Below are 13239 nucleotides of genomic sequence, written 5' to 3' on the forward strand. Positions count from 1 at the left end.
TTTCTCAGTACTACAGGTAATTGCTTCATTGTCTTAAGCGTTTTTAAAGTTGTAATTAAGAAGCCAGTAGGGGGTCTTCCCTTCATTTCTCGTGTTCTCAAATTTCAAGATGATAAATTGTGATTAGTGTTGGTCTTTTTTTCTTTGATCCTGCTGGGTAATCTAGAGCCCTTTCAATGTGGAGATTTATATCTTTAAATTAATAGAAAGGTTCCTATTTCTTTGGTAATTTTTCTTCTCTTTTCACCATGGTTAAAGTCAGATGGTAATTTTCCTGGTTAATTCTCTTAATTTAAGGTTGTATTTTCTACTTCTAGGAGGATTTCTCAATTTATTCTTAATAGTTATATTGAATTTAGATTAATGTATCACATTTTTTAAAAAGCATATCCCATTTTAAATGGGCCACACAAGATTTTTATTATCATCTGATTGCTTTCTTAAGGACTGTTATTTAATGAATAGATGTCTTTTGATCCCTTTGAGGACGGTAGTTATCTCCTTTACTTAAATTTTCTTCAAGTTCCTTTTTTTTTCTTTTTTTTTTTAAACTCTGGTCTCTCTTTCAAATTGGAGGATTTCTTTGGATACTTACTTAGTGATCCTTATTGTTTATCTGTTTGAAGGAAACACTAAAACTGTTTAGAGAGACGCCTGAGTAGCTCCATTGGTTAAGCATCCGACTCTTGTTTTAGCTCAGGTCATGATCTCAGGGTTCTAAGATAGAGCCCAGATTAGGCTCTGCGCTGGGCATGGAGTCTGCCTAAGATTCTTTCTGTCCCTTTCCCTCTGCCCCTCCCTCACTCCAAAAAACAAAAACAAAACAAAAAAAACCCACTGATTAGAAACTCTTGGTGACTAGTAGACTTTGCTGTGGAGTAGGATGTTCATGTGGCAAACTAGCTTTGTAACGGGGGGCAGTCCAAATGTCAGTGTCCAGAAATCTTACTGCTCTGGTGTTTTGTTTGGTGATCCAACAGTAAAAATCCCTTAATTTTATGGCAATATTGTAGAAATAGGACCAGGAAAAAGTTCTCAGGTCTCAATATTGAACATGTATAGATTTTGTTTTATTTATTTTTTTTTTTTTACATTTACCCCTGTAAAATGATTGTATGCTTAAGTGAGGTGGATTGCCTGTGAAATCCTTATTCTGAAGAAGCCTTATTCTGACTTTTGGAAGAATGAAGCTAGGGGAAGAATTTGGAGTTTTACTGTTCCAGCTACAAATTTTAATTCAGCTCACTTTCAACCCCATGCATCTTTTTTAATGGTACTTTTCAGGTCTTGGTTCTTTTTAGTGTACTAAGGCCAAATGTTTTGCTTTTAGTTTCTATCTCTTTCTAAGTGCCTAGGGTATAGTTTTATCTTCTCTGCTTAATTATTATACCTCTCCTTCTCCTCTAGATTTTCCAAATACACATTGAAATCTGTTGCTTTCAGGGCACCTAGGTGGCTCAGTTAGTTAAGCCTCCAACTTCGGCTGAGGTCACGATCTTAACAGTTTGTGAGTTCAAGCCCCACATTGGACTCTGTGCTGACAGCTCAGAGCCAGGAACCTGCTTCAGATTCTGTCTGTCTCTCTCTCTCTCTCTCTCTCTCTCTCTCTCTCTCTCTCTGTCTCTCTGCCCCTCCCTTGCTCTGTCTCTCAAAAGTAAATAAACATTAAAAAAATTTTAAAAAAGATCTCTTGCTTTTTGTGGCCCCCTTTCCTGTTCTTTTTTCATGGTTAAATCTTTTGGTTTCAATTATTGTCTTATAAAGGTTTTGGAAAGAGGGGTAAATAGATGCATAAGAATAACCTGTCATTTTTTTTTAATAGTAATTTATTTTTGAAAGAGAGAATGTGTGAGCAAGGGAGGGGTAAAGAGAGGGAGACACAGAATCTGAAGCAGGCTCCAGGCTCTGAGCTGTCAGCACAGAGCCTGATGTGGTGCTCGAACTCACAAACCTTGAGATCATGACCTGAGCCAAAGTCCAGGCTTAACCTACTGAGCCATCCAGGTGCCCCTAGGATAACCTGTCATGTTTTAACAGAAAGTTCAAAACTGACCTTTTTTGATAAGCTTTCTTTGATCTAATCATATCTCAGTATAATTTTTACTGTGGTTTCTCATTAGCTAGATACTCTTAGTGGAATCATTTTAATTGATCATGCATTTGTGTTTTCATGTTTGTTGTATATTTCCTACTGTTTTTTCCTCTATTCATCTTTTCTGTTACTGCCTCATACCATGTTTTTAAAGTAAATATGATCAGCAAAGGAAATTTCTTTTGTAATATTTTTTTCTGTGTGCTTTTACCTTTTATTTTTATTTTTTAATTTTATTTTTTTTATTTAAAAAAAATTTTTTTTAACATTTATTTGTTTTTGAGAGACAGAGCATGAGCAGGGGAGGGGAGGGGCAGAGAGAAAGGGAGACACAGAATCCGAAGTAGGCTCCAGGCTCCGAGCCGTCAGCACAGAGCCCGATGCGGGGCTTGAACTCACAAACTGCGAGTTCATGACTTGAGCCGAAGTCGGACGCTTAACTGACTGAGCCACCCAGGCGCCCCTTATTTTTTAAAATTTACATCCAAGGGGCGCATGGGTGGCGCAGTTGGTTAAGCGTCCGACTTCAGCCAGGTCACGATCTCGCGGTCCGGGAGTTCGAGCCCCGCGTCGGGCTCTGGGCTGATGGCTCAGAGCCTGGAGCCTGTTTCCGATTCTGTGTCTCCCTCTCTCTCTGCCCCTCCCCCGTTCATGCTCTGTCTCTCTCTGTCCCAAAAATAAATAAAAACGTTGAAAAAAAAATAAAAAAAAAAAAACAAAATTTACATCCAAATTAGTTAGCATATAGTGCTACAATGATTTCAGGAGTAGATTCCTTAGTGCCCCTTACCCATTTAGCCCATCCACCGTCCTACACCCACCCTCCCAATTCTCTGTTCTCCATATTTATGAGTCTCTTATGCTTTGTCCCCCTCCCTGTTTTTATATTATTGTTTCCCTTCCCTATGTTCATCTGTTTTGTCTCTTAAAGTCCTCCTATGAGTGAAGTCATATGATTTTTGTGTTTCTCTAATTTCACTTAGCATAATACCCTCCAGTTCCATCCATGTAGTTGCAAATGGCAAGATTTCATTCTTTTTGATTGCCGAGTAATACTCCATTGTGTATATATATAGCACATCTTTATCCATTCATTCATTGATGGATATTTGGGCTCTTTCCATACTTTGGCTATTGTTGATAGTTCTTTTGTAGTAACTTTTAAGGTAGAAAGTTGTGATTGATCCAAGGTAGGTAAGTTAATAAGGTTACATGCCAAAAATAAATTAGGTATTTTTACTTTAAATGTTTAAATTTGAATATTTTGGTAAAGCAGATTCTTTAAATGCAAGCAGCATGTCAGGAAAGTGAAGTGCATCTGTTTATAGTTGCTTTAATTTGAATCCATTACCAGAACAATAAGGGAATTTTTGACATTGAAAGTGAGGGAAAAGTTGAGATTATTATTTCTTATTTGCGACTTTCTTTTGCCCTTCTCTTCTTTCTCCTCTCAAGACTGGTGGTTTCTCAGTTATCTAGTGGCCTCATTTCTAAATGAGGATTTAGATTTCTAAATCCTTTCCCCAGAAAATTTTTAAAGTTTATTAATTTATAAAAATAATGTGAGGGGCGCCTGGGTGGCTCAGTCAGTTAAGCATCCAACTTTGGCTTGGGTCATGATCTCACGGTTTGTGGGTTTGAGCCCCACATCAAGCTCTGTACTGACAGCCCAGAGCCTGGAGCCTGCTTCAGATTCTATGTCTCCCTCTCTCTCTACCCTTTCCTTGCTCACACTGTCTATCTGTCTGTCTGTCTCTCTCTCTCAAAAATAAATATTAAAAAATATGTTTGGAAGTCTTTATAGCAGTACTACTTGTAATAGCCTAGAACTGGAACCAATTCAGTGTCCATCCACAGTAGAATAGGAAAATCAATTATGTGTATTGATACAGTAAAATACCGTACAATCCAATTAAAGTGAACTTACAACAGCTACATACAACGACACAAATGACTCTCACAAATACAATATTGAGCAAATAAAACCAGACATAGAAGAGTACATGTTGTATGTTTCTGTTCATATAGACACAGGTGTCCACCTCTGTCCAAAAATAGAGCATTTCTGTGAAACTGTAAGCTGAAATTCGTGTAAAGAGAAGAAGCAAATCCCATTAGTTTATGTGAGAAAACTATTGAATGTTCCCAGCCCAAAAAATAACCTCTTGTCAGACTTTTCTGGCACCTTAGGCCACATCTTGTTAATGGTTGCATAAAATACATTGAGATAAAGCACAGAAACTCATAGACACAGTTTAAAATTATGGGAACTTGATGCCAAGACCAGGAATGTAGTTCCTGGGAAAGGAGGTTGGTGTTGTCACTTGCTACTCAGTACACATTGCCTCTATAATGGCTTGCTGCAAAACAAATACTGAATTTTTTTTTTCACTTTTCACCTTTTTTTGTTTTTGAGAGAGAGTGTGCCTGTGTGCATGCATCACAGGAGAGGGAGAGAATCCCACCCAGGCTCTACCCCAATAGAGAGCCCAATACAGGGTTTGATCTCAGGACCCTGAAATCATGACCTGAGCCAAAATCAAGAGTCAGATGTGTATCCAACTGAGCCACCCAGGCACCCCATTGCCTTCTTTTTATAAAAGCAAAAATTCTCTTTGGATTTCTTCTGGTTAGTGAAAACAGGTGAAGTAGCATAACATAGACTTTTGAAAAGTAGGAGATACCTGCATAGTTAAAAGATCATGCATAGCTATTGGGACTCCTGGTGTAGGTTAAGGAATATTTAGTAAAGAAAATTTAGAAGTCATTCTCATTTTTGAAAAATCCTACAAATTTGGGTAGGATTCTATGGAGAGAAATTACTAAGGAAAAGAGTCCAAGCTTTGGCAACAACCTGAGTTCCTCATCCCACTTTTATCAGCTTGCTTCATTTTATGGGCAATAGGAAGCCTTTGATGGACTTTAGACTCCTGCCTTGTAGAAGAAGAGTTTTGATAGTCTCATAATTCCCCATGCCTGATACAGTTAATTTGCATGGTTAATTCTTGATTTGAGTTGATGATTACTGCTGGGTGGCTTAGTCAGTTAAACATCTGACTCTTTATTTTGGCTCAGGTCATAATCTCAGGGTCGTAAGATCAAGCTCCTCATCAGGCTCAGGGTCGAGCCTGCTTGGGATTTTCTTTCTCCCACTCCCTTTGCCCCTCACTGCCCACCCCCCACCCCTCCCCAAGAAAGAAAGAAAGAAAGAACCTAAGGCTTCCATGATTTCCCAAAGACAATTAATCAAAATTTACATTTTGCAGGAAACTTTAAGAATGGAGTCTAAACCTTCAAGGATCCCAAGAAGAATTTCTGTTCAACCATCCAGCTCTTTAAGTGCTAGGATGATGTCTGGAAGCAGAGGAAATAGTTTAAATGATACCTATCACTCAAGAGACTCTTCATTTAGACTGGATTCTGAATATCAGGTAACAACTTAGAATATATGTATACAGTCTCTTTTTCAAAATCTCCTGGGGCCACATGTTTTTAGATTTTAGAAAAGTGTAATTTTAAGATCTTCAGCTGGATCTGAAACATCCTGTAATAAAACCCATTAATATATCTGCAGGAAAGTGAATGACCATTTACACCAAGTATTAAAAACTCAGTGTTTTTCCAACTTTGTGGACTTCAGAATTATGAAGAAGACATTGTGGTTTGGGTCACCTGGATGGCCCAATCAGTTGAGCATCCAACTCTTGATTTTGTCTCAGGTCATGATCCCAGGTCATGGGTGGGATCGAGTCCTGGGTTGGGCTCCTATGCTGAGCAAGGAGCCTGCTTAAGATTCTCTCTCCCTCTGCTCCTCTCCCCTTCTCATATGCCTGCCCTTGCGTCCGCCCCTCAAAAAAAATAAAGGCGGCCTTGATGCTCTTATGTAAAATAATTTTACTGTATTTCAAAGACTTGGAAACCTGTTTACTTAAAAACATAAGTATCAATTAAGTGTAAGTTTAACTTGTCAATGTGGATGACTTGGTCAAAGGACCAAAAACTACATCCTTTCTTTAACATTATATTATGAATTCATCTGACTTTTCTCTGCATGTACGCAAAGCAGTGGTGGAATAATGAATTTTTTTTTTAATGTTTATTTTTGCAGAAGAGAGAGAGACAGAGTGTGAGTGGGGGAGGGGCAGAGAGGGAGGTACAGAATCTGAAACTGGCTGGAGACTCTGAGCTGTCAGCACAAAGCTGTACACAGGGCTTGAACTCACAAACTGTGTGATCATGATCTGAGCCAAAGTCAGATGCTTAACCAACTGAGCCACCCAGGCACCCCTGATTGTTAAGTGTTTTTATTCCACAGTTTGGCTTTTAAATATTTTCATTTTATTGGTAGGTGATTGTTAACAGACTGTCTTTTAGACGAACTTTAGGGTTTTATTTTTATGGTTAGTTAGGAGTTTGCAGATTCATAATCTACATAAACCTACATAAGCTACTCTTATGTAGTTAATTTTCCTTTAGATTGACAGCAGAGTTTTGAAAGGGCTTATTAGTGATATAAACACAGTAGTTGTAGTATAAAACAGTATAAATTTCAAAAGGCATGATTTCTAGGTTTATTGCAATTCATATGGCTGATCTTTCAAATTTAAATTTATTGCATTATTGTCTGAACAGCTAATGAAATCATAAGGGATGTGCAAAAGTCTGTTTGGGTAACTAGAATCTAAAAATCCTTTAGTGAGAATTTCCATTTAAATTATTTAAAAATATGTATATCATGTGATGTGTATTATATGACAGAGTCTCATTTTAAAATATTTCTACATAGTAATAAGCATTTTATAAAATATTCAGAGAAAGACTGAAGTAAAATATTTCTCTAAAGTGCCTAATCTATTACATACTTCCTCACTTTTTACGAACTATTTACTTACTCTCATTTTATTTTACTTGTGTTTTTAAAGTTTTTTTTTTGAGAGAGCACCAGTGAGGGAGGGGCAGAGAGACAGAATTCCAAGCAGGCTCTTGCAGTGTCAGCATGGAGCCTGTTGCAGGGCCCAAACCCATGAACCACAAGATCATGACTTGAGCCAAAATTGGATGCTTCACCGACTGAGCCACCCAGTCACCCTTATTTTATCTTTTAATGCTTGTTTATTCATTTTGAGAGAGAAAGGGGGGGAGGGCAGCTAGCACCACCCATGAGCCGGAGAGGGAGAGAGAGAATCCCAAGCAGGCTCTGCATTGTCATTGTATAGCCCGATGCAGGTCTTGATCTCAGGAACTGTAAGATCATTACCTGAGCCAAAATCAAGAGTCAGACACTCAACTGACTGAGCCATCTAGGCACCCCAACTTAGTCTCATTTTAAATGTTGGTTGATAATGTATTTTTTTATTCTGTTGCTAGACAAAAAGGACACTTGCCCAGAGGTGCAGAATTGTATATTTTCATTCTATAGAAAAGTTCTGGGTTAAATGATTGTTACTGATTAAGAGCACAGATTTGTTTTTTTTCCAATTTTTCATATAGCTTGTTAGTAAGGAACAAAGACTCTGAAACCATACTGTATTGCCTGGATTGGAGTCCTGTTGTGTTATTTGCTAGCTGTGTCAACCTAGGCAAGTTACTTTACATTGTTCTTTCTTATTTTCCATATCAGTCAGTTGGGTTATTAGTGTTAGGTGAATTATTACACTGAATGAGAATAGTGCCTGCCACATGATAAACACTATGTAAATGTTAGCTGCTACATTTGTTTTCATTATAATTGTTATAGCTAATTATATTAAGTGTAAAGTCTTAACTACATTTAGAAAATTTATTGACATCCACTTTAAAACATATTTACAATACTGTTCCTTCTGGCTTTTTCTTCTTTTTTTTTAATGTCCTACTAGATTACTCTAAAAGTCTCAGTTTTCGTGGTGGAAGTTCAACAAATGCAAGCATGAAAAACCACTTATATCTTTCATTGATTGTTAATAAGATAAATCAGCTTTGGAGTTTTTCTTAATGTTTTTCAATTGCTTTAAGTGGCATCCATTTTTTTCTAATGGATTATAGGAATATTTCCAGTCTTAAATCAACTATTCCTAGCCTGCTTTGCTCTTTAGCTTTGATTTAGAAACTGAAATTTCTGTGTTCTTGTGTAAATTATTTTTTATCTGGGTTTCTTCTGTAAAATGGTGGTAATAGCTTTTCACACAGTTATTACTAGGATTAAGTGAAAGAAATAACACATTAAAGCACTTACAACAACTGTGGCTGGAGCTTAGGGTTCAAATGTTTCCATTTTACAATGATTATTGTTTCCATTTTATGATGATGTTTGTGATTGTTACTGTATTCATTATTTCCTGGCTTTATTTTGGTTTAAATTGATAATACCCTTAAGGTACAGTGTAATATGTTACCAGAATATTTAAATTACATATTATATATTTAGTTTTATATAATCTTAATACTACTCAACAAAATGTATGTTTACATTTACATTTACATTCCATTTAAATATCAAAGGGAATATTTTTAAAAATTACTCATGTTTTCTCACACCTCTTTGCAACCTAGCATTCCCCTTATCTCAGACACTTGGTAAAGCTGAAGCTTCAAAAAGATAGGCATGATAGATCAATTTCAATTACATTAAGGATTAAATAATAGGGAAACACCTTATATAGTGCTTAACATTTTATAGAATAATGTTTCCTTTTAACTTTATTTACATAGGGTGGATACTTGTGTCATTTCATGCATAAAGATCTGCAATCTGGAAAGAGAAGTGGTTTCCCCAGTTTCATGATTAGGATAGTGTACCTAAGAATCTAAGACTTAGGGATAGCATTGTTTCTTTGGGAAAATATAGATTCTGAGTTCCAATCAATTGATTTTCTCAAGATCTTTTGGTTTTCACCCATTTGTAAGCTGGGCTTCCTCTCTTATGAATCTTGCTGAAATTTTTGTTACTTCATCTTGAAGTTTTTGTTAACAATTTGAATGATCATCTTATTTATTTGGTAACGGTAAGTAGAATTTTAAATATTTTTGAAAAAATATAATTCCTATAATTCATATTGTAATAAGAATTTGGTAGCATTTTGTAATATGTAATAATTATTTCACATATATTTCTTTTTTTTATTTTATTTTATTTTTATTTATTTTGAAAGAGAAAGCAGGTATGTGAGCGGGAAAGGGGGGGCAAGAGAGATGGGGAGAGAGAATCCTAAGCAGGCTTCGTGCTGTCAGCAAGGAGACGAACATAGGGCTTGATCCCATAAACCATGAGATGATGGCCTGAGCTGAAACGGAGTCCAACACTTATCCAACTTAGCTACCCCGGAACCTCAGTTTTATGTATATTTCTATAACTCAATTTAAGTGGCCATAATCCCACTACACTTTCTTCTACTTTGAGATTACTTTTATTTTTTCATTTTTATTTTTTTTTTAATTTTTTTAAATTTTTATTTTTTTAATTTATATACAAGTTACTTAGCCTATAGTGCTATAATGATTTCGAGTAGATTCTAGTGATTTGTCCCCTGTAACATCCAGCTTTGAGATTACTTTTAATGTGAAACGATAAAATGAGAGGCTTTCTGTTTACATATTTTCTAGTTTGTAGATCAATTTAGAGAGCTCAGTACCATTTGCATATTTTGCATACTATGTTATCTCAAGAATTAAAAGAATGGTCATTAATATGTGTTTATGTACTACAAGGTTCACTTCCAGAGAACTAAATACATGCAAGTATGCATATAATCAGTCAAGAAAATGAAAATAGTTTTAAAATGGAATCAGGAAAAATACAGATAAAATACTGAAAGTGGATCAAAGTTGTAACACTGCAGGCATTTGTAAGTCCTGTAGTGTTTTAATGTTAAACTTGGACTCTTGTTTTGGGCTTCAGAAAGGTCACAGGGAAATACAGTCAGCTTTCAGCTTTTAAGGTGTTTTGTTCATAAGGACAAGTAACCAATTCCTCAAAGCAATGCTTGGCAATTTGGTTTGGAAGGGGACCGTGAATAATACAGTGGACCACGTCTTTAGTGTTCATATTATTAGTATATTCCTAGTTTAGTCAAGTTATTTCATGGTAAACCTAAGCATTAGCAAAGGATGTGATGCTACAGTACAGCTCAGTGAAATCACTTCCATAAAGGGACAACAGAGTGATCTAAATACCAGTTTTCTGGTAGTCTTCATATAGGTATTGGGGAATTTTGAGTGATCAGTGGACTCCAAATCCTTTTTTGTATTCTGTAAGGTTTCTTACCTGGATTTATCATAAAGTTGGGCATGAATTAGTTCATAAATCTTAAAATCATCTAATGTCTTTTTTATGAAAATTGAAGACTACGCATTCAGAATACAAACTGGAATGTGAGATTTCACATTAGTGTGGCAATGTATACTCTTAACACATGAATATTTAGAAGAGGTCAAAGTCCCAAGTTGTTACTTACAGCTGAAATAATTTTGGTCTGGAAATTTTTCAAAGCAGGAATTACCAGTCATCCCAGTCATAGCATTGATTCATGGAAATGAGGAGCCAAGTCATTCTGGACTTGGTTCTGGTACAGTGCATTAAATGATTAAGAATTGTCCACTGGATGACATTGATTGTATTTGCAGCAATTGTTAATGTTCTTTTTTTCAAGAATAACTTTATTGAGGTATAGGTCACATAGCATATGACTCACTCATTTAAAGTATACAATTGGGGGGTTTTTATTTTTTAATTTTTTTCTAATGTTTATTTTTAATTTTGAGAGAAGAGACAGAGCATGAGCTGGAGAGGGGCAGAGAGGGAGAGACAGAATCCAAAGCAGGCTCCAGGCTCTGAGCTGTCAGTACAGAGTCCGATGCAGGGTTTGAAACCACAAACCATGAAATCATCACCACAGCTGAAGTTGTATGCTTAACCAACTGAGCCACCCAGGCACCCCTACAATTTGGTGGTTTTTAGTATATTTGCAGAGTTGTGCAAATCATCACCACAATCAATTGTAGAACCTTTTTATCTCCTTAGGGAAAAAACCTAGATTCTTTAGCTATCACTGCACTGCCCTTCTTCCTCAGCACTAAGCAACCACTGGTCTACTTTCTGTCTCTGTAGATTTCCTTATTTTGGACTTTCATTTACAGAAATAGAAGTATACGCTATGGTATTTTGTACTAGCTTTCACTTACCATGCCTTTAAGGTTCATCTGTGTTGTGGCATATATCAGTACCTCATTCCTTTTTTATGAATGAGCAATATTCCATTGAATTGGATATACTTTTTTTATGGATAAATAATACTCCATTGTGTGGATATGTCACATTTTGTTTATCCATTCATCTATCCACTGATGGACATTTGTGTTTTCATGTTTTGGCTATTATGAATAATGGTGCCATAAATATTCATGTACAGTTTTTGTACAGACTTACGGTTTCAGTTACCTTGGGTATATACCTGAGAGTGGAATTGTTCAGTCATATGGTATAACTCTGTGTTCAGTTTTTTGAGGAGCTGCCAGACTATTTTCCAAACCAGCTGGACCATTTTATATTCCTACCAGCAATTAAGTATGGGGTTCTGATCTTGCTACATCTTTGCCTACACACTTATCTTACATTTTGATTCTAGCCATCCTATCCTGTGTGAAGTATCTTATTGCAGCTTTGATTTAGATTTCCTTGATGACTCTTGATGTTTAGTATCTTTTGCTAATTATAATTAGCTACTTTTATATCTTTGAAGAAGAAACATCTATTCAGATCCTGTGCTCATTTTTCAATTGGGTTATTTGTTGCTTTATTATTGAGTGGTAAAAGTTTTTTATTTTCAATTCCACTTTTTCATTACTAGCATATGGGAAAGTGATCAAGTTTTTTTTTTTTTTTTTTTTCATATTAACCGTGTGTTCTACAACCTTACTGTAATCCTTTTTTCGTTCCACAAGGTATTTTTTTGTTGTTGTTGATTCTGTAAGATTTTCCACATTGAGGGTGTCATCTTCAAATAAAGATACTTTTATGTCTTCCTTCCCAATCTGTACATTTCATTTCCTTTTCTTGCCTTATTGGACTGCACTACTTAAAACTTCTAGTGCACTGTTAGGAAAGAGTGGTGTAAAGAAGAACCAAGTAAGCCCAAAGTTAAAAGGGTAGAAATTAAAAAAGATTAATAAAAAATAGAGACTAAAAAGACAATAGAAAAAATAAGTGAAACTAAGAGCTGTTTGAGTTTTTTTTGTTTGTTTGTTTTTTAAAGCTAGACAGAATAGACTGACCTTTGGCTGGGCTCACCAAGAGAAAAAGAGGTCTCAAAATCAGAAATAAATGATACCAAAATACAAAGAATCATAAGGGACAACTATGAACAATTATATGCCCAAAACTGGACAACCTGTAGAAATAAATTCGTGGTAACACATAACCCACTAAGGCTGAATCATAAAGAAATAGAAAATCTGAACAGATCAATAATGAGTAAGGAGATTGACTCAGTAATCAAAACCTCCCAACAAATGAAAGTCCAGGATCAGATCACTTCACTTGTATAAATTTTACCAAACTTCTCAAACTTTCAAAAAAACAGTAAGATTCCCAATTTACTTTATGGGGCCAACGTTACCCTAATACCAAAACCAAACATGAATACTATAATAAAAGAAATACGCCAGTATCCCTGGTGAACACACATGTAAAATCCTCAATAAAATATTAGCAAACCAAATTCAATAATACATTAAGAAGATCCTACACCATGGTCAAGTGGGGTTTATCCCTAGGATATAAGGATGGTTGAACATCCACATATCAGTCAATGTGATATTCCACATTAACAAAATGAGGGCTAAAAATCATATCATCTCAGATGCAGGAAAAGTTTGACAAAATTCAGCATCCATTTATGATAAAAACTCAGCAAAATGGGTATAGAGAGAATGTAACATAGTAAAGACCATATATGACAAGCCCACAGGGAACATCATACTCCATGGTGAAAAGCTGAAAGCTTTTCCTCTAAGATCAAACTAGAGACAGGAAGCCTACTCTTTATTTTTGTTCAACATAGCATTGGCAGCTCTAGCCATTGTGTAGTTGGTCAAGAAAGAGAAATAAAAGGCTTTCACATCAAAAGAGAACATGTAAAACTGCCTCCTTTTTCTTTTTTTTTTTTTTTTTT

At 35.7% G+C, this 13239-nt stretch overlaps 1 protein-coding gene across 10 annotated transcripts in view; it reads left to right on the top strand.

Annotated features, from left to right (window-relative positions):
• Positions 1 to 13239, top strand: part of MARCHF7 (membrane associated ring-CH-type finger 7) — a 59059-nt gene that overhangs the window by 15314 nt on the left and 30506 nt on the right. For 8 of the 10 annotated variants that reach the window (XR_005790555.1, XR_005790553.1, XR_005790554.1 and 5 more), the window contains exon 2: positions 5359 to 5523. The exons of the other annotated variants lie outside the window; for them this stretch is intronic. Coding sequence is in view for 5 of the 8 variants with exons in the window: in XM_040476391.1 (XP_040332325.1) it covers positions 5371 to 5523 (153 nt within the window). In the remaining 3 variants the exon portion in view is untranslated. The remainder of the gene's footprint in view (positions 1 to 5358; positions 5524 to 13239) is intronic. 10 annotated transcript variants of the gene reach the window in all.

The sequence above is a fragment of the Herpailurus yagouaroundi genome, unplaced genomic scaffold (genome assembly GCF_014898765.1).
Source record: "Herpailurus yagouaroundi ecotype Mexico unplaced genomic scaffold, PumYag 140, whole genome shotgun sequence".
Taxonomy (NCBI): domain Eukaryota; kingdom Metazoa; phylum Chordata; class Mammalia; order Carnivora; family Felidae; genus Herpailurus; species Herpailurus yagouaroundi.